Source organism: Medicago truncatula, chromosome 4, assembly GCF_003473485.1.
Source record: "Medicago truncatula cultivar Jemalong A17 chromosome 4, MtrunA17r5.0-ANR, whole genome shotgun sequence".
Classification (NCBI taxonomy): Eukaryota; Viridiplantae; Streptophyta; class Magnoliopsida; order Fabales; family Fabaceae; genus Medicago; species Medicago truncatula.
In genome coordinates, this window is record NC_053045.1 from 48152640 (window position 1) to 48178859 (window position 26220).

The window sequence follows — 26220 nt, forward strand, 5'->3', positions numbered from 1 at the left end:
GAGGCATTGTTTGGAATTGGAGGGATAAAACTCCCTGCTCTCAAAGTATTTTGTGTTGCTAATTGCAAGATCTTTGCCACTGGATATTGAACATTTTCCTGCATTAGAAACTTTGTTAGTTGACAACTGTAACATATTTGAATTTTCAGAGGGTGGCGAGGACCAAAACTCAAACATGAAGTTGAAGGTTCTAACTATTGTTTCTCTACCTCAGTTGGTAACATTGCCTCATTGGCTTCAAGGGTCTGTGAATACATTACAATACCTGTCAATTTCAAGCTGCAATAATCTCGTGCCATTTCCAGAGTGGTTGTCAAGTATGAACTATCTTAAAACAATATGTATCACAGGATCCTAATATAATTAATGTCTCTCCCTGATGAACCAGATGAAATAGAAGAATTGGAATAATTATTGCATTAGGCAAGGGTAAGAAAAGCTTTATCATGAAATATAAACATTGAAGTTTTTCTTTTAACCTTTCTTTTTTTTTTTTTAACAAATTCTTTTTTCTTTTAACCGTGATTAATAAGGTCATTGCTTGAGTTTGCAAAACCATTTTGTATAATGATCATAAATAAATCAAGGGTGGAATTATAATAACTGTCCGTGAGGTTTGTGTGAGTGTAGCAAATAACACCTCTATTTATTCAAGCATAAGTAAACTCCCCTGCCGTTACATACTAGAAAAGTGGAGATTAGAGAAGTGATCAAGAAGATTTCTCATCAATATATATATATATATATATGAAGAGCTAATCAACCTAGATTCCTAGACGGTTATTTGATAATTAAACTAAGTATGCAAAGAAACAAGTTAAAATCATGGTCAAATTAAAAACAAACATGTTTTAGGTACACAATATAGAAATGTTAGACCGGAGATATTGTAATGTACGTGGTGAAATAAAACTCAAACTCAGAACGTGATGGATGAACGCTTCAGCCCTCTGAATCAATGCATCATCTCTAACAAGCCTTTTGCATTTCGGAACTCCAAATGCTACGACTAAACTATCTTAAATATGGTTTGAAGCCAGTTTTTCTTCATTTACTTTGGTTCTTTCTTTCTCCTACTAGAATGTGGGAGAATCCAATTTATAAATGATGTTTGTCTTAAAAATAAAAACAGTACGGTAGCAGGGAAAATCACTAAAGGAGGAATCAAACCATAAACAACTCTGCTAATCTTAGCACAGAAATTCAAAGTAACATTGGTAGCTGATACAATGACCGTAAAGGAAGAATCGTACCACAAACAATTCGTGCTACTCTTAGCATATAAAATTTTAAAATAATATATGCATCAATCAATCCAAGATTGCTTCAAAATTTTATTGACAAAAAAAACATTCACATTGTAAAACCCCCCAAACAGTAATTGAACTGCAAGAGTATCATCTCAAGTTTAACTCTCATTCATGGTGACATATTCCATGACCAAGATGAACCAATTAATTCAAAACCAATAAACAACCAAATTAAGACTCAAGGCGAGACTTCACAATGAAACCAATAAACAACCAAATTAAGACTCAAGGCGAGACTTCACAATGAAATTCTGGTGACTAATAGGATTCATGACGACTGGAGGACCAGCAGTGCGAGGCCATGCATTAAACTTCTTGTCAGTCTCTTCTTGCCATGCCGGGTTTGAAGCTGTGGCACACACAGTACCTGAAGAAAGAATATGAAGTTACGCACAGCTGAAACAACAAAATGCAAATCAATCCCTATAGAGAAGCATAACTTACCTCCAAATATCTTTTTGTCTGAAACATAATAATCACAGACCCATGCAATTCCAAACGATCCAACTAAGGAAGCTATGATATACTTGCCCGACATGATGAAAACTTAAACTGTATACAAACAAAAAATGAATAACTAATTCTAATAAATAAAGAAATTGACAAAAGGAAGGAAATATCCATCTCTATACAGAAAACAAATGATTAAACTGACAAAAATTTGTGACATCAACAATCAGGGCTCATTTCCGACAAAATCCCACACAAGCTAAAAGCATAATCCATAACCCATTACCCAACCAGTGTGGCAGGAAAACAAGATTCCTCTAATCTTATTAACTCCTGATCCTAACAACTAAAAACACAACAATATTAGATTCCAACCTATGAAGCACACATACTCCTCGGATTAGACGTGTCCCAATGTCGGAAACATATCATGTCCAACACCGACACATATGATTACATTAAATTATGTCATTTTCTCACATATTATTACATTGACTTATATCATTTTCTCAAATTATTATGGGTGTCGATGTGTCCATGCTAAATAGATTCCAACACACACATGCAGAAATATAAAGAAGAGTTAAATGGTTATGTCCTATCGTCCAATTAAATCCCATCGTTTCTATGCATCTTAATTTCAACTAAATCAGTTTTAAATTTAACATGTTAATATGAACAAACCATGGAATTTGAATGAATGAAAATGTAAAAGGGGTTTGCACTCTCATTGTATATATCCATTTAACTAGGGATGTCAATGGGGCGGATTGGGGGTGGGGATACTTACTCGTTCCCCACCCCACCGTTGAATCCGTTCCCCGATCCCTGTCACGGGGGAATATTTTCCCTGATCCCCGTCCCCGCGGATCCCCACGAAGCCCCACGGTTTTTTTTCTTTCTTTTTCTCCTTCCAAATTTAAGCTCTGTCCAGTTCCTTTCTTGGTAAGATAATGAAAGATTATAGTTTGGCATTTCATCAAACATATAGTGAACAATAAAAAAATAATAAAAACAGAACTTAATACCCTTTTTTATACAATAAGTACATCACTGCAAGATTGACAAAAAATTAGCAGAAAAATTCATAAAATATTCAACATAACTGCATAAATTAACTATAAGTTATAAGATTCAAAACACATCATTATAATCTTAGCAGAAAAATTCACAAAAAACTAACAGAACAGGAGCAGAACTGCATCACTATATGTTATAAGATTCACAACACATGTAATGATTCTACTTAATTGGAATAAAAATGTAAATGAAATTTCATTGATTCACTCAATTAAGCATTACAACTTAGTGATTGGAATCTCTCATAGAGAGTAATAGGTAACAAAGGAATGTAATAAGAATAAGAAAAATAGAAGTGAGGGACTAAGAATCAGAGAGAAGAAGAAGAAGTTACATCAATCATTTCATACTTATTTCCTTGGCTTTTCTCATATTTATTAGGGTCCATATTCCTATTTCCCATAATGCCCCTTCTAACTCTAAGACTCATTACAACACATCACTATAATTTTAACAGAAAACGGAAATTGGAACCCATGAACAATAGATGAAATTGAATCAGAAAACGAACAATGAAACCAAATTCGTAAACCCTGATTTCATAAATTGAAGAAAAAAATGGAAACGCAAGCTAAGAACAATTCAAATTGATACGAAAAACAAAGCTCAAAACGAAATAAGCTGTAAACCCTAATTTCCTAAAAAATTTGAAGAAGAGAAACGAAAACGAACCTGGAAATTTTTGCTTTGTTCTTCTTCTCTTGAGGAAACTTGTTAGCTGAAACTTTCTAAACTTTGAAAGTGGTTTAAGTTGACAGTGGTTTAAGTTTCGACTTTCTTATAGGTAATTTCATCATTTACCTGAAACAAACTTAAAATTTAAAGGACTTTAGAAATTTCAACAATTATCTGAAACAAACTTGAAACTTAAACTTAAAGAGTTATCTGAAATCTTGGAAATTTGTGAAATTTAAAGGATCCGGAGAAGTATTTAGCCTAAAATATATAATGTATAATTAGACATTTTAATTTTTTTAAAGACATTTTATCAAAATCATTTTTTATAATTCATCAAATTTCATTTCGTCATTTTCGTTGCTACCGTCTAATGGGTTTTGTGTCACCGAAATATTATGTACTTGAATAATAAAAATTTGTTCATTATTTCCCTAAAATAAAAATAAAAATTGTTCATTATTAGCATCACCTCCAACGTTTAAAGTACGGTTGAAACATTCTCCACTTGTTTTCCTTCAATCTCGATCGGCGCATCCGTTGAGAGACTTATTGAATGTAACTGTCAAAACGGGGTGTCTCGACCCGTTTAGGATCGGCCTTAACGGGCTTCAGATTTTATCGGATCAGACCAAAAAGCCCAGTTAAAAAATGGTCTTGAAATATATTACCCGAGTCCGGTCCTACACGGGCTGGCCCGTATTAAAAATTATATTTTTTTTTAAAAAAAACTATAAAATACTCCTATAAATTTTTTATAAATAATATTTTTAATATGTTTAAATAATGTCTAGCACAAAAATAAATTGTAATCATTTTTGTACACATGTCGTAAACTAAAGCGGTGAGGAAAACAATTTTAAATAAATTAGATACGTTATGGTTATAGATATTTATAAATTCGATCTTTAAAATTATAAATAACGAAACAAATAAATATAATTTTATATTACATTTATATTTGTGTTAATTCATTGAATTTTCACTTTTATTTTTTACTTTGATAATCAACTAAGTAAAGAATTATTTGAAAAATATATATAATTTATAGGATTTTATTTTTATATGGGCTAACCATAATGGGTACCGGGCTAAAAAGCTCTATTAAAATTCGACCTCAATATTTAAGGCCCAAACCCTATAATTAATCAGGCTAAACGGGTCGGCCCGTACGGCCCAGTCCGTTTTGACATCTCTACCCATGAGATCGTGTTTATGTTTCTGTGTTTCTCCGATAACCAAAAGCTTTTTATATTTTACACGTTATTTTATGAAACCATGTGAAAATTCCAAAACACCAAGGTTAAATATTAAGGTTTTTTAAAAATGTTAGGACATTAAAGTATTTTCACATGGATCGAGGAATCTGTGGGACGGGGATACTTCTTGATTCCCATCCCCGCCCCACGAGGGAGAGAATTCCTCGAATATGGATCCTCGAACAGGGAATCCTCACGGGAACCCGCTCTGAAAATCCCTGTTGACACCTCTACGTTTAACACACATTGAAAATCCCCGTTAAAATAATAATAATAATAATAATAATAATAATAATATAATGACAAAGAAAGTTAATGCAATAAATTAAAGTACAACAAACAATTCAATTGATTAATATTTATTGAAATAATAATAACAATACAATGGCAAAGAAAGCTAATGCAATAAATTAAAATATAACAAACAAGTCAATTGATTAATATCTTATTTGACTTATATTTATTAAAAGGGTCATTTTAACTTGTGCCCTAAAGGCATATCGTAACTCAAAAGTAGAAACATTCTCTTGAATTTTGTGCATTCAATTAATCAAAAGTAAAAAATTAAATTTATGCCTTTATTACAACAAATTATTTCCACTTTTGCCTCATTAACTTGTGCTTTAAAGGCACAAGTTAACATTTCTCTTATTAAAATAATAATAACAAGGAAAGTTAATGCAATTGATGTGAGGATTAGGCAAGTGTACCAAATCGTTACCAAGTAATAAAGTGATAAGTTAATATTGTATCCATAGGAATTGTAGTTTCATCCAAACAATTCGCGTTACTTATTTTTAGTTTGACGATAATATAAAAGAGTAAAGGGCTAGAGGTTTACAATTTTTATCTGTTTGCAACGGAGTAAGTTTACCTATTTTTTGTTGCCGAAAAATAAGCAGCGGTTAGGATTCTTGAATCCCCCTATTTATATTATTGGATATTAAATAACAGTAATATCGCGTTCATTTATCTTAGGTAGACTATACAATTGATGAGGCCGTTAGGACGTTACTAACCTAGTCAGTCGTCAAGTTGCACCTACTGGTCACATGATGATCCTTACGTGTGGGGTCTATACTTATCTGTTGGATACGCCTATCCCTCCAATGTTTGGTTACACCTGCTGGCAGAGGCGGAGCCAGAAAAAAATATTAGGGTGGACCACTAAAATTAACTATTGAAAAATTGTTTAAATACTCGCAAATTAGACCTATAATTGAATTATTTAAATTTTTCGGGTGGGCCACTACAACAATTTGCGAGAATTTGGATCAACCGAAACCTAAAACTGACATAAAATCGTATAAAATCTCGCCAAATAGACCTACAATTGAATTATTTAAATTTTCGAGTGGGCCACTACAACACTTTGCAGGAATTTGGATCAACCAAAGCATAAAACCGACACAAAATTGCATAAAATCTCGCAAAATAGACCTATAATCGTTGATTTTTTAAATTTTTCCGGGTGGGCCGTGGCCCACCCCAGCCCATGAAGGGCTCCGCCACTGCCTGCTGGTCACACGGTGATCCTTACGTGTGGGGTCTTACCACCTCAAATGTAAGTGCAAGCATATACTTTATATTGGCTTTCAAAGATTACCCAAGGCAATGAAGACCAAAGTACCTGTAGATTTACCCATATGAATATTGCAGCGGAAATTATTTCAACTTTAAAACAACCTTGGCATAAAGATCTCAATGTAAAATCTCATAAAATTATTCCAACTCATAAAACTTCAAAAAATAATACGTAAGGAACAGAAAGCAACAACAAAATTCTCATCCCGTTACGTATCAGAGCGACCCTAAGACGACAACAGTCGACTCACTTCACAGCTAATCTTGATTACCAGCAAGTTACCCAATTGTGAGGGCAACATTTCCAAGCAGAAGGGGTGAGATTTCACATTCAATAATAATAGGCATATAATTCTTCAAAAGCATTTAACAACTTAAACTTCATCAATTAATAACATTAACTCTTCTTATAATACATCATTAATAACTCAATCAACTTCTAATCATTATTAACTTCATATTCATCACATTATATACAACTTCATATAGCACATAATAATCAAATCATAAACATCATCATATAACAACATAATCATCGCATCATAAACATCATCTTATAACATCATATACTTCACATCATCATATAACAACATAAACAACAACGATTAATAAATATTAATACTTCACATAGTTCTTCATTAACAACTCATTGATAAATGACAACTTAACGACAACGACAATGCGACACCGACGACTTCGACTCGACAATGCAACTTCAACTTCTTAATCATGCATATGGTACCAAACAGAGCATCAAGCCCTCAACATATAGAGTATAATTATACTCACAGAGCATCAAGCCCTCAACTTAAAGAGTAAAAGCTCACAGGGCATCAAGCCCTCAACTTCAAATGAGTATGCATGGACTCAACAACGTACAACTTAGACAACTTGCAACTTAAACAACTTAAAACTTAGACAACTTCAACAACTTAGACAACTTGCATCATAATATTATAATTCATCGATCGTAAACAACATCATATAACATCATATTCATTAACATATACATTCATATAATAATTCATCAATCATGAACAACATCATATAACATCATAACATAGGTTAAATACTCTTAAAAACCTTAATTGAACTCATAGTACACAAGCTTTGAAGTTTGGAGACAATCCATAAGTTTTGGGTTGACCTAGAAATAATTATGCAGAATTTTCATAAAATTTCACTTAAGACCTCCTTGGAGTATTTTCATTATAACTCAAAAACCAAAAATCATTTTCAAGTCAAACCAAAGCCACTGGAAAGCTAACACAATTATCTACAACTTTCATGTTTACACCAAAGGCCAATTTCAAAATAGAAACATGTGAAAAAGACACAAGAACATGAAACAGGAGATGCTGTCACTGTGCAGCTCTTCAGGAAAAACTCATTTTTCATCCCAAAATCCCAATTTTGACTTCCCAATGCCCAAATTTGATTCCAAAACTTGTGTAATCATTTCTATATATGATAAGGCACTCAAAACCATATAAAACTTGACCAAAAACATTATTTTAGAAAATCACCAATTATCAACCTAATTCATCGGATTATCTACTCTTTCTACGATCAATTTTAGTTTCAAACCCTAATTCTACAACATCAAAACCTATTAACAACTACAATGTTAAACCCTTTTTCAAGATTACATACTTATGATTAAAGAAAGTTAGTCCCACCCTTACCTTAGATTAGATGATTGAACTCTACAAGATTGCTCCTCTTCTCACAAGATTCTTCTCTTCTCTGACTTCTCTCTTCTCTTGGTTTTCTCCCTTTTTCTCCAAAAACAGGTTTCACGAAATCCTTATTTTCTAATTCTAACTCTCCCCTTTTATATAAATTCTTAACCTACTTATTTTCTCTTATTTCCAAATCTGCCATCCAAGTCTCAATATTCTATTCTAATATATATATATATATATATATATATATATATATATATATATATATAATATATATAATATTTCTATAACAAATATATCTCTATAACAAATATATTTCTATAACATATATATTTCTACATCAAATAAGAAATATATTTCTACACCAGATAACATATATATTTCTACACCAAATAACAAATATATTTCTACACCAGATAACATATATATTTCTACACCAAATAACGTAATATTTCCACACCAAATAACAAATATATTTCTACACCACATAACATATATATTATACTAATAAATACCAACATATAACATAATAAAATATCACTCATCAAAATAAACCGACTAAATTATAAAAAGACACTTAAACTCAATAAAATAAATAAATAATAAAATAGGGCGTTACAGGCTACGACTTATTTCCTTCAAGCAGACACTTGTTTCCTTAATTATTAACTAGCTAGTTATTACCTCTTAAGTTCATCAAATTTTTTATTCAATATTAATAATATCATATCATAAGTACTTACTATTAAGGTCAACTCACTTTCTGTATTTTTGATTAGTTATAATAATTACTTCCTAAGTAGTAAATAATGTACTTACATTATCAAATTCAACTGATATGTGAGAGTGTTCACCCATAAACCGAACCTACAGAGCAAAGTAATTGATTTAATCATAGAGGATATGTATACTGATTATACTACACTCGATATGTGTAGATATGAGTCATAAGGAGTTATGAACAATGTTGGGATCATAAAATAAATACCATTGATGAAAGAGCTTTCACTTCTTATTACTCATATCTACACACATCATGTATGATATTTTTTATACACTTCCATTGTTTGTTTGTACTCTCATCATCATTTTTATAAAATATCAACGACACTTTTTTTTTCTTTCACTTTTAACTATAACTTACTTTTATTAGAGATTTGCTGTTGACACATTGTATAAGGCTGTGTCACACTAGTAATTTATCGAAATGCCCCTCGATAGTTAACTGCCAAATTATGAAACCGGCTGCAGTTAACTACCGAGGAAAACTGAAAACTTTGGCAGTTAACTGCCGAGGAAACCTCAAACCTGTTTTTTTTTTTTTGACAAAAACCATAAATTGTCATTAAAAATATTTATTGATCTTTTTTTAAGGAATAATATTTATTGATTTTGAATGTTTCGATCATTATTTTGGTACGTTTTAAACAATTGCAGTATTATACTTATGTGTATATATTTTAATAAGAATAACATTTAAATTAGTGTAAAAATTAAGCATTTGAATATTGTTTTGCACATTACTTTAATGCAAATAATAATAAAAAATTGTTAAAATAATTGTGCACAACGATTTTTTTTAAGGTATAATATGTTGTTAACTTTTCTACATTAAAATTATTGTGCACAAAGATTTTTTTTAGTTAAGTAATTTGCAAAACAATATTCAAATGCTTAATTTTACACTTATTGAAATGTTTTTTGAGGACTTAAATGCTCTTTATTTTTTTGTCAAGATTTAAATAATATTCTTATTAATATATATATATATATATATATATATATATATATATATGCATAAGTATAATACTGCAATTGATTGAAACATACAAAATAATGATTGAAACATTCAAAATCAATAAATATTATTAACGACAATTTATGGTTTTTGTCAACAAAAAAAAAAAAAACAGGTTTGAGGTTTCCTCGGCAGTTAACTGGCGAAGTTTTCAGTTTTCCTCGGTAGTTTACTGCCGAAGTTTTCCTCAGTAGTTAACTGCAGCCGGTTCCACAATTCGGCAGTTAACTGCCAAGGGGCATTTCAGTAAATTACTAGTGTGACACAACTCTCTATTATATCATTAAAAAAATAGTTGAGATGATTCGTGAAACTAGGTATTTTCTCTTATTTTATAGAATAGAAGTGCTTCTTAGATTTATGAAATATCTCTTTATTATATTACATTCAAAATCAATAAATATTATTAACGACAATTTATGGTTTTTGTCAAAAAAAAAAAAAAAAAAAAGGTTTGAGGTTTCCTCGGCAGTTAACTGACGAAGTTTTCAGTTTTTCTCGGTAGTTTACTGTCGAAGTTTTCCTCAGTAGTTAACTGCAGCCGGTTCCATAATTCGGCAGTTAACTGCCAAGGGGCATTTCAGTAAATTGTGACACAACTCTCTCTTTATTATATCATTAAAAAAATAGTTGAGATGGTTCGTGAAACTAGGTATTTTCTCTTATTTTATAGAATAGAAGTGCTTCATAGATTTATGAAATATATTACATTCCAGAAAGTGTAGATTTAATTTTAGAGAAGTTAGTAAGTAAAAATTATTTGTAAAATAAAAATAAAAAGGTTCGTTGTGTTGTGTGTGGATGAATTTTATAGGAGTCTTTTTATCCATTTGTTATAATATAAGGATAAGAGACCAAGTGTAGAGTTGTTAAAATAGTAAATAGTCAATTTTCTTCTGAAATTGTAGGTTTTGTCAATTACCTCCTTAAAATTAACAAAACTTCAATTACCCCTTTGAAATTGCATAACGTTAATCAATTTTCCCTCTCCGTCAAATTTTTATGTTAACTGTTTACGATTATGATCAAATACCCCCCCCCCCCCGAAATTTTGCACTTATGTGCAAAATGCCCCCTAAACTTGAAAATTTGTATTTTTTTTTTATCCTTGACTCAAAAGATATTAAAGGCAAACAATTAACAATTATTGATCATATAAATCTTTATGAATGTATGTTTATGCAGCTATTGGTCATATGAATCTTTATGGAATGTATGTTACTCTCATGTGTTTTAAATATATACATATATAGAAGACTTTTTTTTTACACAAGTTGGTAATTATGTAAGAGTATGCAGTCATAAAGTACACAAGACTTTGTAAAAAATTTATCTTGCTCCTTGTTGATAAATATGAAATATGAATGAAAATGCTGCACATGACAAAATCATGATTTCTTTGGCATATATTCATTCATTTTCTTGTGAATAGAATTTTTATGACAATATGTACAATATACTACTTGAAGAACTAAATGTATGATTTTTGGTAAGAAAAAAATCTAAATTTTTAAGTTTAGGGGGCATTTTGCACATAAGTGCAAAATTTCAGGGGGGGTATTTGATCATAACCGTAAACAGTTAACTGAAAAATTTGACGGAGGGGTAAATTGACTAACGTTATGCAATTTCATGAGGGTAATTGAAGTTTTGTTAATTTCAAGGAAAAATTGACTATTTACTCGTTGTTAAAAATATCACATGCATGTGATAGAAGAGGTGCTAACAATGAGACTACTGAAGTTGTGGGCCTTGATTATGGGCTAAATCATAAGACTTGGAAAGTATACACAAGGAAAAGAAAGAAGCATGACGTGGCTACAAGAGGTGCATGAGAATGTGCCTACTTAAGTGGAAGGTGTCAGAGAGAATAATTATCCTATCATTTTCTGTTATTTGTGTGGGGTCACTTCTTAGTGATTTCTTGGGGAGCACTGCGTGCTTGGGACTGATAGCTAACACTATCAGTTTGTTATTTTGTCTTATCCATATTACAGCAATTGTAATTGTTCTTCCAGTAATACAATTACAGTTTATTTCTCATATCAATTGTCACTGTGTTATTCATCAATTCACACACATACCTATCAATTGGTCCGACCTACCGGATCAAAATCACCACCGTACCAGAATTGTAGATGCCACCAAAGCCTAAGATGGGAGAAAGAGTTGACGCCCTAGAAGCAGAGATGGGTGAGATGAAGTCAGCGTTGTTGGTACTCTCGCAACAGATGCAACAACAGAGCGCTGTGTTGAGTGAATTAAGCAAACAGCTAGAGAAGCGACCATCACCGGAGTTTACTCAGACGAGTGAATCTTCCGCCAACCAATTTCAGGAATCGCAACTTTCCGGAAAGAAGGTTAAGTTGCCGGTGTTTGAAGGAGACGATCCTGTAGGATGGATTACTAGAGCTGAGATCTACTTTGACGTACAGAAGACGTCGGAGGAGATGCGCGTAAAACTCGCACGCCTTAGCATGGAAGGAACAACAATTCATTGGTTTAATCTGTTGATGGAAACAGAGGATGAATTATCTTGGGAGAAATTGAAGAAAGCGCTGATCGCTCGTTATGGTGGTCGTCGATTAGAGAATCCGTTCGAAGAATTGTCCACCTTACGTCAGAAAAGAGGCGTGGAAGAGTATGTGGAAGCGTTTGAGTTACTCTCTTCTCAGGTGGGGAAGCTTCCTGAAGAACAGTATTTGGGATACTTCATGAGTGGGTTACAACCCCAGATCCGGAGAAGGGTGCGTACATTAAATCCTCAGAGCAGGATGCAAATGATGCGTATGGTGAAGGACGTTGAAGATGAGTTGAAGGAGGAAGACGACGATGACAAATCCTATGGAAGGAAAGGAGCGAATGAGAGAGTGGGCCGTAATGATTGGGCTGGGTCACAAATGAGGGATCGGAGCGGGTCAAGTTACCAGAACACGACCCGATCTGGAAATGGGAGTCGGGCCAACCTGGTTCAGAAAACGGGTTTGACGGGATCTAACTCAAATTCAACGGCCTCTGTGTTTTCTACTGCAAAGAAGGGTGAAAATTCTGGATCTACAGAGAAATGGAAGGGAATTTGAAGCATCCACAACAAAGAGATGGCTGAGAGGCGAGAAAAAGGGTTGTGCTTCAGATGTGGGGGTAAGTATCATCCCACCCTCCATAAGTGTCTTGAACGTGCGATGCGAGTGTTGATCTTGGGAGAGGGAGAAACCTTGAACGAAGAAGGAGAGATTGTAGCGCTGGAAGTGGAAGGAGCTGAAAGCGATGAAGAAATAGAGGTTGAATGCAACTCCATGGGGGTGCTGGGTACCACGGGGGAATACAGAACAATGAAAATTGAAGGCATGGTAAAAAATGTGGGGGTATTGGCTCTGATTGACAGCGGGGCTAGCCATAACTTTATTTCTATGGAGATTACTACTACTTTGGGTCTTACAGTGACTCCCATAGCAGCTAGAAAAATAAAGTTAGGTGATGGACACAAAGTCACGACAAAAGGAGCATGCAAAGGAATTCAAATGAGGTTGGGATCGATTGAAGTATCGGTGGATGCGTTGGTATTTGAATTGGGAGGAATTGATGTAGTGTTAGGGGTGTCCTGGTTGAGTACATTGGGGGAAGTTGTAATGGATTGGAAGCTGCTGACTATGCAATTTTGGTTTGAAGGTCAAATGGTGAAACTGCAAGGTCAAGGGGCGAAGCAGGAACAACAAAGCTTTCTCAATACCTTCTTAGAAGATAAACAACATAGAGGAGGATTGGATTGGTGGTGTCCACTGGGAGGAAAAGCTAAGAAGAATAAAGATGTAGCTCAGGAAGATTTAAGTTCAATCATAGAACAATTTCCAAAAGTTTTTGTTGATCAAATTCAACTTCCACCAGAGAGAACACAAGTTCACCAAATTAAACTATTTCCAGGCCAAGGACCGATCAATGTGAGACCTTACAAGTATCCTCACCACCAAAAAGAAGAAATTGAAAAGCAGGTTGCTGAACTCTTAGCAGCAGGGGTTATTCGTCCTAGTATGAGTGCTTACTCAAGCCCGGTTATTTTGGTCAAGAAGAAGGACAAAAGCTGGAGGATGTGTGTTGACTACAGAGCTCTAAATAAGGCTAGAATTCCAGATAAGTATCCTATACCTGTTGTTGATGAATTGCTTGATGAGTTGTATGGGGCTACAATATTTTCTAAAATTGACCTAAAATCTGGATACCATCAGATTCGAGTCCATGAAAATGATATACACAAAACTGCTTTTAGAACCCACAATGGACATTATGAGTATCTTGTTATGCCTTTTGGATTAATGAATGCACCAGCCACTTTTCAATCAACCATGAATGATATTTTTAGACCCTTCCTAAGGAAATTTGTTCTAGTATTTTTTGATGACATCTTAATCTATAGCAAAGATTTAGCTGAACACCAAAGTCATCTGAATCAAGTGTTAACTATACTGTTTTCCAATTGTTTTGTTGCAAATCTGTCCAAGTGTAAGTTTGGATGTGTTGAAGTTGATTACTTGGGGCATGTCATTTCAGGGAAGGGAGTTGCAGTAGACCCCGAAAAAATACGGTGTATTCTTGAATGGCCTGAGCCTAAGAATGTGAAAGGGGTTCGAGGTTTCCTAGGCCTTACAGGGTATTATAGAAAATTTGTAAAAGATTATGGAAAGATAGCCAAACCTCTTACGGAATTGACAAAAAAAGATGGTTTTTCTTGGAGTCCTACTGCTGCCGAAGCTTTTAACAGACTAAAACACATCATGACCTCACCCCTAGTGTTGGTGCTACCAAATTTTTCCTTACCATTTGAAATTGAGTGTGATGCAGCTGGTAGGGGTATTGGAGCAGTGCTTATGCAAAACAAACAGCCGGTGGCTTATTTTAGCAAGGCTTTGTCTGCTGGGAACCTGTCAAAATCTGTGTATGAGAAAGAGTTGATGGCTCTTGTTCTTTGTATCCAACACTGGAGGCATTATCTGTTGGGAAAAGCTTTTACGGTGCATACTGATCACAAAAGTCTCAAGCATTTTCTGCAACAAAGGGTGACATCACCTGACCAGCAATGTTGGCTAGCTAAACTTTTGGGATATCAATTTGAGGTAAAGTATAAACCTGGGTTAGAGAATAAAGCTGCAGATGCCTTATCTAGATGTCATGGTGATGTGGATTTAAAATCCTTAATCTCATATCCTACGTGGTTGGGTGGGAAACAATTGTTGGAAGAAGTGGCTAAAGATCCTGATATTCAGAAAATAATGATAGAGGTGCAGAATCAGCAGGAAATTAAAGCTGGATATGAAGTAAAGCAAGGTGTCTTATTTTATCAAGGGAGATTGGTTATTTCACCTACTTCACCTTCCATTCCTTTACTGCTCGAAGAATTTCACAGCACACCATCCGGTGGTCACTCTGGCTTCTTAAGAACATACAGGAGGCTAGCAGAGAACATTTATTGGATAGGAATGCAGAAGAGGGTCAGGGATTTTGTGAGAGCTTGTGAGGTATGTCAGAGACAAAAGTATGCAGCAACTACTCCTGGAGGCTTCTTACAACCTTTACCATTCCAAATACTGTTTGGGAAGATGTGTCCTTGGACTTCATTATTGGTTTGCCTAAATCTAAAGGATTTGATGCTGTGTTGGTAGTAGTGGACAGGTTGTCCAAATATGGCCATTTCATCTTATTAAAACACCCTTATACTGCCAAGTCAGTTGCAGAAGTATTCATCAAAGAGATTGTGAGGTTGCATGGAATTCCACAATCTATCATCAGTGATAGAGATCCTATTTTTATCAGCCATTTTTGGAGAGAGTTGTTCAAGCTACAAGGTACTAAGCTGAATATGAGCTCTTCTTATCATCCGGAGTCAGATGGACAAACTGAGGTCCTCAATCAGTGTTTAGAGAGCTATTTGAGGTGCTTTGCTTCTGAACAGCCAAAGTCTTGGTCACATTGGATACCCTGGGCAGAATTCTGGTATAATACCACCTATCACATCTCCATTGGAAGAACTCCTTTTGAGGTGGTCTATGGGCGACAAGCTCCTAATATGCTGAGGTTTTTGAGCAATGAAACTAAAGTAGCAGCTGTTGCTTTATAACTAAATGAAAGAGACGAAGCTTTGTCACAACTGAAAGAGCATTTGTTAAGAGCTCAACAACAGATGAAGAAATATGCTGACATGAAGAGAAGGGATGTTAAGTTTGAAGTTGGAGAATGGGTTTTCCTCAAGTTGAGACCACATAGACAACATTCTGTGATTAAGAGAATCAACCAGAAGCTTGCTGCTCGCTTCTATGGTCCTTTTCAGATAATTGCAAAAGTAGGAGAGGTGGCCTACAAATTGAAGTTGCCTGATCAATCAAAGATACACCCAGTTTTTCACGTATCTTTGCTCAAGAAGGCTGTGGGAGATTTTGATGTGCAGGGAGATCTTCCTAAGGAATTAGAGTTGGCTGCAGAAGATGATCACTATCCTGAAAGAGTGCTGGGTTCTAGAGTAACTGTGAGGGAAGGGGTAACAGTTCCACAAAGTTTGATTCAGTGGAAGCATAAGTCTGTAGATGATGTGACTTGGGAAGATGATGATGTCTTGCGTGGCCAGTTTCAAGAATTTATCCTTGAGGACAAGGATGTTTTGAAGGAAGGAGGTATTGATAGAAGAGGTGCTAACAATGAGACTACTGAAGTTGTGGGCCTTGATTATGGGCTAAATCATAAGACTTGGAAAGTATACACAAGGAAAAGAAAGAAGCATGACGTGGCTACAAGAGGTGCATGAGAATGTGCCTACTTAAGTGGAAGGTGTCAGAGAGAATAATTATCCTATCATTTTCTGTTATTTGTGTGGGGTCACTTCTTAGTGATTTCTTGGGGAGCACTGCGTGCTTGGGACTGATAGCTAACACTATCAGTTTGTTATTTTGTCTTATCCATATTACAGCAATTGTAATTGTTCTTCCAGTAATACAATTACAGTTTATTTCTCATATCAATTGTCACTGTGTTATTCATCAATTCACACACACACCTATCAGCATGCATAGCCTTCTATTGTTGGTGCATTATTCGATTCTCCCTCTATCCCAATGGCGTAGCCAGAAACTTTAAATAGTGAAGGCACTATATATGTAAATTTGTAATTGTGGTAGAGTCACCATCTTAAATAATTTGAAAACCCTGTTTTAATTTTGTAGCAGGATCGATACCGATTTAAAGAAGTCATTTGGCGCTCTAAATATGTAATGTGTTATTATTAAAATATTTGAATTTTATCCAAGCTATGAGCACATCTTCAAATGTTTCTTTTGATATTAATTGTATAGATCAAATTGATTAATGACAAATATATATATAAGGATTAATAAAACATAGTTTTATTCTTAAACATAACACCAAAAAAAAAAATGTTGCATAAAAGTTTGAAGCAATTCACAGTTTTTTTTTTTTTTTTTTTAAGAAAATTCATAGTTTTATCAATTTATAGATATAAATAAATTATATAGCAAATACCAGTTTGAACCAGTGTGTTCTAAAATCTACACTGCAAGAAGCATAACTTACGCTTTGGTCACTATATAAGAATTGGGATCCAAAATTTAGTGGGGGCTATTAAGTGATACAGTTGACTCTATCACACATATCCATGTATATGTTTTATCTTTAATTATTTATTAAAAAAATTATGAAAATTTCACATTTTGAAAGTATTCATTGAGACGAATCCAACACCATCTTATATAATATTATTTATATTTGTATATTAGTATAAAAATAAGGTCAAACTATGTCAAGTCAATAATGTATATTGTCAACTATGTCATCTATTATGGGACGGAAGGAGTATGATTTTTCTAGGGCTCATTATTTTCCAACGTCTTACCAGATAGATTTTTAAAAAGAAGAAAACTATTCTTTGGATTGTCTTTATTCTAATTCTTCTGCCCACTAAGACAATAATTATTGGACAAAAAACTATTTTAAAGTTGATTTTGGTTGAAAAAAAATTGTATACTCAAAAATGGAAACTTTAGTAATGAAAATGAATATATATTAGATTAAACACGTATAGATTCTCATGGTAGTGAGTGTCAATTTCATCAAATAAACAAACTTTGGGGATTATATATGTCTTGTAATCTAGTCAAAAAAATATATTTTCAATACTTTTTAATTTCTTCCATACATAAAAGGACAGAATGCTTGCATAAGAAGGTCGTCGGTATTTACTTGTCGTGGCTTAGGCAGACTTGAACCCTTCAATCAAGTCTCATATTTGTATTTATTTAATCCCTTTGGCATTGTCATAATATTGTGAGAGTTATATTAAAAAATATATTTTCAAAAAGAGAAAACCAAATTCTTTGTTGGTATGCGTTGAATCTGTTTCTGAAATGGTTGCTCTTGTCAATGAATTATTCTTACAAAACAACTTTACAGAAGTTTTCTTTATATTACAATATATTTTCATAGAAGACTTTGTGTGGGTTGATGGGTACTACTTTGGCATATGTTTGATGTTCAGTCTACACCGCTTTTTTTCTCCTTGGTCGTCAGATTTTGAGTGTGTTCTGAATCAATCGAAACATTAGTATATATGCTATTGTATAAAGGAATACACTAAATTTGTGGGCTAAATTTTTTCTTCTCAATTTTATATATAAACTATTTTATCATTTTTATTTTAATAATTAGCTGAAAAACAAGGATATGATAAGATATGATAGAGACATGAGAAGATAAAAAAACTGATTAAGGATATGATAAGATAGTAACATGATAAACATGTCACTTTTGTTTCAATTCAATTACATAAACTTGTTATAAAACATTAAATCAACAAAAAAAAAAAGATCGAAAGATGAAGAAATAAAGAATATCACTAGAGACTTGGTAAATACTAGGAATCAGGGAACGAATTCATCATATTGTTGCCATTTTTGTCAACACATAGTTGCAGATGTATTCGATGAAAAAAAGTATATGAAGTTTGAAGCTCCGAGAAGAGAATTGGTGTGCATATCATTTAAATACTTTTTAAGGAATTATGAATCAATGGTATGTTATGAGTATTTAGTCTTAGAATTTAACTTTAACTTATGTTTTTGATTATTTGTGTGTTCCCTCTATTAAATGCAATCATATTTGAGACGTATGAAACACAAAATATGGATTTCTCTCTTAAGTGTATAACTATTTCACCCTAGAAGTGCATTGATATCCGGGGTTAGAAGTATTACAAATAAATTGATAGATTTTAGATATTTTAGGGATGTTGTCCCATAATAAGTTGGCAATTTATCCATTTGGGGTTGGTCTAGTAGTTGACTTGGAATCTTGGAGTGTGCTTCTCTCAAGGTCTCAAGTTCGATTCTCAATTTTCGTGGGCAAGTTCATACAGAGCACAACTCTGGCTTTAAATGGGTCACCCGCAAGTGGGCGGTGAGATTGGTCTCCTCAAATTAGTCGGTTTTTAGATCGAATATTGAGTTTTAAAAAAAATGTCAATTTTTTATTTTTCAAATATCATTACTCTTTAGGGACTACATACTATATTCACCTAATTCAGAGATAAAGTAAAATGAAAGTAAACTAATTGGTGGTTTATTCGAGGTAGTAAACTAGGTATTATTATAAGGGTCTTGAGTGTCTTCGGGACACTCTTTAAACATATTAAATTAAGTAATTGTTATTTAAAAATGTTAAAGTTTTCAATTTTCAATACATTGATTACACAACTTTCATAAAAATTTACTATTTAAAGTCCTTAACCAGTGCCCCGGAGACACTCGTTAACATTTTCCTTATTATAAATATAAGATTTTAATAAGGTTTATAAATAGTGATGACTCATATCTTGCAAGTTGGTTTTGTAATGGATTGATACTCCAAAATTTTGAGTTGGGTTTAACTTATTATTACAAAGTCAAATTGTAAAGTGAGAGATACATATCAGTTTAAACTTGTTTTCATCTCATATTTCATTCAATGTGAGATTTTTGACACACATTACTAATATTCATGATGAAACATCTTAAGTGTGATCAAAGTGATAAGTTGATGATGAGTGATCCAACGTATATCTTGTATTGACTCTAATTCTGGTATCATTTTTTTTTTTTATTTTTATATTTAGTCTAATTGTTCCTTACAAATTATTTTTTGTAAGATTGATTAGTTAGGCTCAACTCAATATATTTCCACACGTATATATCAAGCCCAATAATGACGAGCATCAAATGATATATTGGAAAAAACACATGTTATATGTTGAAAAAATATAAGGTCTGAACCCTAACCTTATAGGTTAGTTTTGAAAAGATAAATATTAGTACTTCTAATCTAAAACTCAAGACTAGCAAAGAAATTCATAACCAAAAAATTAGTACTTAATAATTAATTTATGTCTAAGTAAATGAAAAAAGGTACAACAATTTCTAACAAAACATGTAAAGTAAAATATATGCTATTGCGTTTGGATCATTCCATAGAACATAGACTCGTCAAAAGTAAAATCTTCTTGAATCATTGTTTGTTGGTGGCCACCTTCATAATCAGAAGCCAAAGGTGAGTGAATCAAAGAACTCATATCTCCCCAACTACTGCTTTCTGTCGAAGTCGAGATCGATCCATCTAGTTGTTGCTGGTTCACATAGGTCAACCCTGCAGAGTTTATGCTGTTCATTGTAGAAGGACAATACAATTGGTCTTGTTGGAAGTAAATGTCACATGGATATTGACAATTATTGTTTGCATTTACTGGCTGCAGTTGATGATCATCATAGAATTCAACTTCCTTGAGGTTATAGTTTTGGATGGAAGAAGGATTTGTTACTGGAATATTGGGAAAGGAATTGTGCTGTGTTGGCCAATAATTTGGAGTTTGACCGATAAATCCAATAGGCCATACCGAATTTCCACTCTCTCTTTTGATCTCTTGGTTTTGGTTGAAAACTCGGCGAGCTTGAGATTGTTGCTCCTTCCTTTGCTTTGTTAAAAGTTTCTTCTTCAACTTTGTGTTCCAATAGTTCTTTATATCATTATCCGTTCGTCCTGGTAATTGCGCTGCTATAATGGACCACCTGCACGTATGAGAATGTAATGATCCTTAAATGAACTATCGTACGTCAAGGTAAAAATTAACCATTTATGTTAAATCCGTTGGTTTTATGAGTTAAGCTCACGAACCAAGAGTCTAACCAAAAAGACTCATATAAGCTGGCAAGGGAGACATATGAGACTATTTGCTAATCAATAATGAATTTAATTAATCAGTAATAGTAATTACCTGCTTCCAATATTGACATAGAGGCTGCAAATAATGTTATCTTCTTCTTCGGAGAAACTCCCATGTTTAAGGTTGGGACGAAGATAATTTAGCCATCTAAGACGACAACTTTTTCCACACCTTTTGAGACCTACTGCACCATACCAAAAATGAAATTAATTCTTCAAAAACTTAAAGAACCTAGATTAAAATAAAGAAAAATAACATAACCTAAGGAACAAATGTGAGAATATAATTGTGTTAATTTTTTTTATAACAACAGTACCTATTTTCTTTGGCAGGGCTATCCAGTTACCACCTGTACCATGTTGTTGAATATAAGCTTTGAGTTTGGAGTCTTCTTCAGGTGACCATGGACCTCTCTTGACATTGGCTTTGTCACAACAAGGAGCTCTCCCCATGTTGTTTTAGTTTCTTCCTATATGCTTTGTTTGTGTTAATTGGTATATATGAGTAATTTCAAGTTAAGCCAAAGTTTACTATAAATAAGTTGATAATAATGATTATTGGAGAGCAGGATATATTTATAAACAAATGGCGTAAGGTATTGCCTGGAGAAAGAAGAAAAAGTGGAAAACACTATATGGGGTGGATTTGATAAAGGAATTCCAACTTTTCCACATATTTTATGTTTTGTTTTTAACTCTTTCCTCGTTCTAATAAAGTATTGCATGTATTTATTTTTGGTTAACATGTATTTCATGATGAATAGTAAGTAGTGCTATGATTGCATGAAATTATACAATTTGTTTCGCAGTCTATTATGAATTGAATTTTTAAATATCTATCTATAGTTTGACTTTATAGTAAAGCTTAGTCAAAAGTAGCCAGTAACAAATTGAAATTAATTTGATATTGAACATCAGATTTCATAAAGAAAAACATATTTCTTATACATAAAATTGTTGTTCATTTTGGAGTAGGGTTTTGCAAACCAATATGCCCTAAAATACAAATTTTTATTTTTGTTTTAGCAATAATTACATCATTTTTTTATGATAAACTTGTTTATTTTAATCAATTTATCAAAGACACTTGTTAGTATTTTTTTGTACAATAACCCTTGTTCTTTTAGTAAATAAAAATATTTATAATTTTTAATCAATGTAGTGTTGGTCAAGTGGAAGCAACTTCTTCCATAACCGAGATATAATTAAATTAAAATCATACTAACTTTTTATGAAAGACTACCGAGTGAGAAACCAATATAAAAAAGAACGAGAAACGGAGCTGTAGATTTTTTTAAAATATTTTTTGGACTAAAAAAGAGAACCGAAGACTTGAGTCCTTTAAAAGTGAATAAAAAACCTGAATCGTATGCTGAATAGGTATGTTTTCCTGATTGTCTTTTTTTGACTCTAACTATAATATATCAATTTCATTTGTGGATGCTCTACATTTTCTTCTTAGGTTTCCTTCGTATATACTTTATTTTTTGTTGATAAAAATTCTCTTTATAATATTCCTTATCAAAATACTCTAGCACCTTCTTCTTAAAGATTTGGTTGTTAGTTTACGACAGTTCTGTGTGAGAGTAACATTGTAATCGATTTTTTGGTTAAAAATAATGCAATGAGTGATAGTAGTTTTATTATTTTGTATGAAGTCCTCGTGATATGACCTCTGTCTTATTAGCGGTACCTCTGTCTTATTAGCGGTGTCGTGGGCGTTGAGTTTGTTCGACCCAGGATTTGATCTTTTTATGTTATTTGTTTTTTCCTTTTTGTAACAAAAAAATACTCATGGTATTGTGATGTAAATATGTGTACGGAGTAGTTCTTGTTCTTGTAATGGTCAATGTTAATTAATATTAAAAAGGCTTAAATGATCTTTTGGTCCCTTAAGTATTTAATTGGTATTGCTTTGGTCCCTTAACTAAAAAAAAGATTGTTTAAATACTTTAAGTTTTTTTTAGTCTCGTTTTGGTCCCTTCTGTTAGGTTTCCGTTAGGTTTAATAAAAAACGTTAAGTGTGGACACGTGTCACCTTATCATTGGCTCTGAGAATCTTTTTTACAAAAAAAATAATATTTTTTAATATATATATTTTATTTTTTTGTAAAATAATTCGCAGAACCAATGACAAGGTGACACGTGTTAACTCTGGACACGTGTCACGTTGTCATTGGCTGTGGTTTTTTTTTAAATATATATATTTATAAAAAGAAAATATTATTTTTTTTGTAAAAAAAAAAATCTCAGAGCCAATGACAAGATGACACATGTCCAAGAGTTAACTTTTTTTTTAAACCTTAACGGTAACCTAGCAGAAGGGACCAAAACGAGACTAAAAAACACTTAAAGTACTCAAACAATCTTTTTTTAATTAATGGACCAAAGCGATACCAATTAAATACTTAAGGCACCAAAAAGAGATTTAAGTCTATTAAAAAATTGTCAAAATTGTTTAATCTATCTATCCTTATATAATTTCGTTATGGTTGGTAACCTAATATGATCACTAGCTAATACGTTCCCCAACTTGAAACATGCACGGGATTAGTAATTTTTTCTTGCGAAAAAAAAAACATTTATATTTTTAAATCTAACTCTGAAGTATTTTATATAAAAACCGTTAAGAATTATTTTTTAAAAAATCTCAATTGTCATGGTGGCCAATGAGATGGCTCAAGATAGAGGTTGGAGGTTTCTTTAGTTGGAATGAGATTCTACGTTGATTGTTCAAGCTTTTTTCAATCATTTAATTGTTCATTTGGAAGCTGTAATAGATGGGTTAATATTTTACTTATCATTAGAAGTTTTTATTTCTGGATATCTCATTCGCGCGCACAAAGGTAACAATTGTGCGTAGCTAACATGGGCTTTCATTTTAATGAGGTTATTTGGTGAGATTTTTTTGCCAATTGTATTGTGTTATTTAAATTAGGTTTTTTAATATCAACCATCTATTTTAATCTAAAGGTTGGTAATTGTTTCTCTCATTCTCATATAAAAAAGGCATTTTCACTAGATAAAAAAAAGCATTCTTATATTATTCTTTACGGTTATAAGGTTAAGAATTATTGTCGGTGTCAAACACACACATACATATTAGGTGTGAGCATGGGTATTAAAGTTTGTTGAAGTTTCACATTGCTAGTGTTCTCGAACTGTTGAATTTATAAATGTGTTTGAACACCGTTGTTCTTTTAGTTAGCATTTGAGATGAAATTCAAGTTTATTTATCATGGTATCATAATCGGGTTATAGAATACAATGTGAGAATTGGAACCAAACTAGTCATGAAAGTGAGTATTAAAACCACGTTTAGTTCCACATTACTCGTGAACCTTATCTATTTAATGTATAAATATGTTTGCACGCTCATTTATTTGAGCTCATTTCTTATAGAATAAATACATAACGACTATATAAAACTCCTTTACATGATATCTAATAATATTTTATCTTTTCGACGCATCATTTTAAAACGAAAACTTGAAGAAAAAATAATATATTTCCCTATTTTTTCCTTTGTTGTTTGCTTCCGTTTTGCGGTGAATTGTTTCTTCTCTCTTTGTCGATTCTTTCTACACTTCCAAAGCCTACTTATGACGACACTACATATTTTTATTTGACAACGAAAATTGGTGATTCAGTACAGGAAAACTTACGAAAGCATGTTAAGCAACACAATATTGCTAACAAAAATCACACATGCAGATAAAGCAAAGCATCATCTAATAATGGGTAGTCACTATAATATCTAGGTTTGCAACACACAAGTGTTTTTGAATTGGGAAAAAAAACATTGTGCATGCTTTAAAAGATAGATGACTAAGGTGTTACACAAAAATAAGATAAAAAAACAACTAGAGGGCTTTCCTTCATTGTTAAAGTGTGGGTAACATGTATAGTTACAAACTTAGATACTCATAGAGTACAGATATTGAAGTTGCTACTAACATGATACATATCTCGATGAGAAATGATATTTATACAACCATTTTATGATAATTTTTGAATAACTTTCTCTCTCATACTTATATGATGTTGTTATCTTCTCTCTTACATTTTCTCTCTTGTATTTAACCAATAAAAAGAGAGAAAAACAAGATTGTCACCAAAGTTGTCATTAAAAATATTATTGCTCTATCTCGATGAGTTTTTTTTTTTTTTTTTTTTTTTCAAATTGTGGGTATGAAAACCGTACCATAGCACCCTACTTATTGTCATTCCTACCTATTAAGATAATGTTTTGCACACATGTGCATTAGATCTACTTGATTTGCTCAACATTTTCACCTATTTATAAAAAAAAAAAATTGTCCCAAAATGAATGATCATTTTAATTTTTTATTTGTTTTAATTACTTTCTAAATTATATCCTCTAATTCATATTACTTGCATTATTCCTAAGTCAATATATTTCATTTTAGGGGTGTTAGATACAGCGGCGAAGCTGGCGTAATTTTTATGAGGGGTCAAATACAAAGAATTTTTTTAAGCAAAGAAAAATTAACTTTTTTTTTTAAATTTTATATATTATATTTAAGGGTTAAATATGTTTAATCTCTATAAATTTAAGCTTTAAGGAGTCAAATATATATTCATATGAATATTTTTAAATAGACTAACAAATTCTTTTTCAATGTAAACAAAGAAGCTATTTCCATTAAACTATCGTCCATTTTGTTTGACTATTGATAATTTTTATTATTAAAAATGTTTTCTCTATAGTTGTTGTAGAGACCGAAATGTCAATATATGACAAATAAGTTTATTAATCAAGTAATAGTTTGTTAACCATTTTATTTATGCTATTTTTTTTTTTGCAAATAAATTTGTTTGAGGTAGCTAAAAATATATTATTGGGGTAGCTAACTATATTAATATACCTAGCCATTAATTAAAAATAAACTACCTCTCCATTACACAAGCAATCACCCCTGGTTAGATGGTTCAATCAATTTAAACTAAGGGTTAAAGCCTTAAAGGAGTTGGAGCCTGGAGGTCTCAGGTTCAAACTCAGCAAAAGAAAAAATAGTGATCTAACAACCAATTACTAATATATGTCGCATGAACTTCAATTTACATTTATGTAAATGAGTTATACATCAATACTTAATAAGGATGTAAAATTC

General features: G+C 32.4%; 2 protein-coding genes across 3 annotated transcripts; both read right to left on the bottom strand.

Moving 5' to 3' along the window:
* Positions 1-1236: 1236 nt before the first annotated feature.
* On the bottom strand, positions 1237-3652 carry LOC25493539 (uncharacterized). The gene is made up of 3 exons (XM_013602056.3): positions 3513-3652; positions 1755-1862; positions 1237-1677 (listed from the first exon to the last, which is right to left on the bottom strand). The coding sequence occupies exons 2-3, from the start codon at positions 1846-1848 to the stop codon at positions 1529-1531; spliced, it is 243 nt and encodes an 80-aa protein (XP_013457510.1). The 5' UTR covers positions 1849-1862; positions 3513-3652; the 3' UTR covers positions 1237-1528.
* Positions 3653-20207: 16555 nt separating this feature from the next.
* On the bottom strand, positions 20208-21659 carry LOC25493540 (transcription factor RAX3). Of its 2 annotated transcripts, none has more exons than XM_013602058.3 (3): positions 21403-21659; positions 21138-21270; positions 20208-20931 (listed from the first exon to the last, which is right to left on the bottom strand). In XM_013602058.3, exons 1-3 carry the CDS (start codon positions 21536-21538, stop codon positions 20316-20318), a joined length of 885 nt encoding a protein of 294 aa, XP_013457512.1. In that variant the 5' UTR covers positions 21539-21659; the 3' UTR covers positions 20208-20315. The 2 variants fall into 2 exon arrangements, with proteins under 2 accessions (XP_013457512.1, XP_013457511.1); XM_013602057.3 differs by having other exon boundaries at positions 21138-21267; positions 21403-21656.
* Positions 21660-26220: the final 4561 nt, after the last annotated feature.

What these genes read in the sequence shown, in the direction of transcription:
- LOC25493539 (XM_013602056.3), bottom strand. Translation starts at nt 1,848, where the DNA reads ATGTCGGGCAAGTATATCATAGCTTCCTTAGTTGGATCGTTTGGAATT. An exon ending in AGACAAAAAGATATTTGGAG is followed by an intron (nt 1,678 to 1,754) that starts GTAAGTTATGCT and finishes TTCTTTCTTCAG; the next exon opens with GTACTGTGTGTGCCACAGCT.
- LOC25493540 (XM_013602058.3), bottom strand. Translation starts at nt 21,538, where the DNA reads ATGGGGAGAGCTCCTTGTTGTGACAAAGCCAATGTCAAGAGAGGTCCA. An exon ending in AGCCCTGCCAAAGAAAATAG is followed by an intron (nt 21,271 to 21,402) that starts GTACTGTTGTTA and finishes GGTATGGTGCAG; the next exon opens with TAGGTCTCAAAAGGTGTGGA. An exon ending in TATGTCAATATTGGAAGCAG is followed by an intron (nt 20,932 to 21,137) that starts GTAATTACTATT and finishes TCATACGTGCAG; the next exon opens with GTGGTCCATTATAGCAGCGC.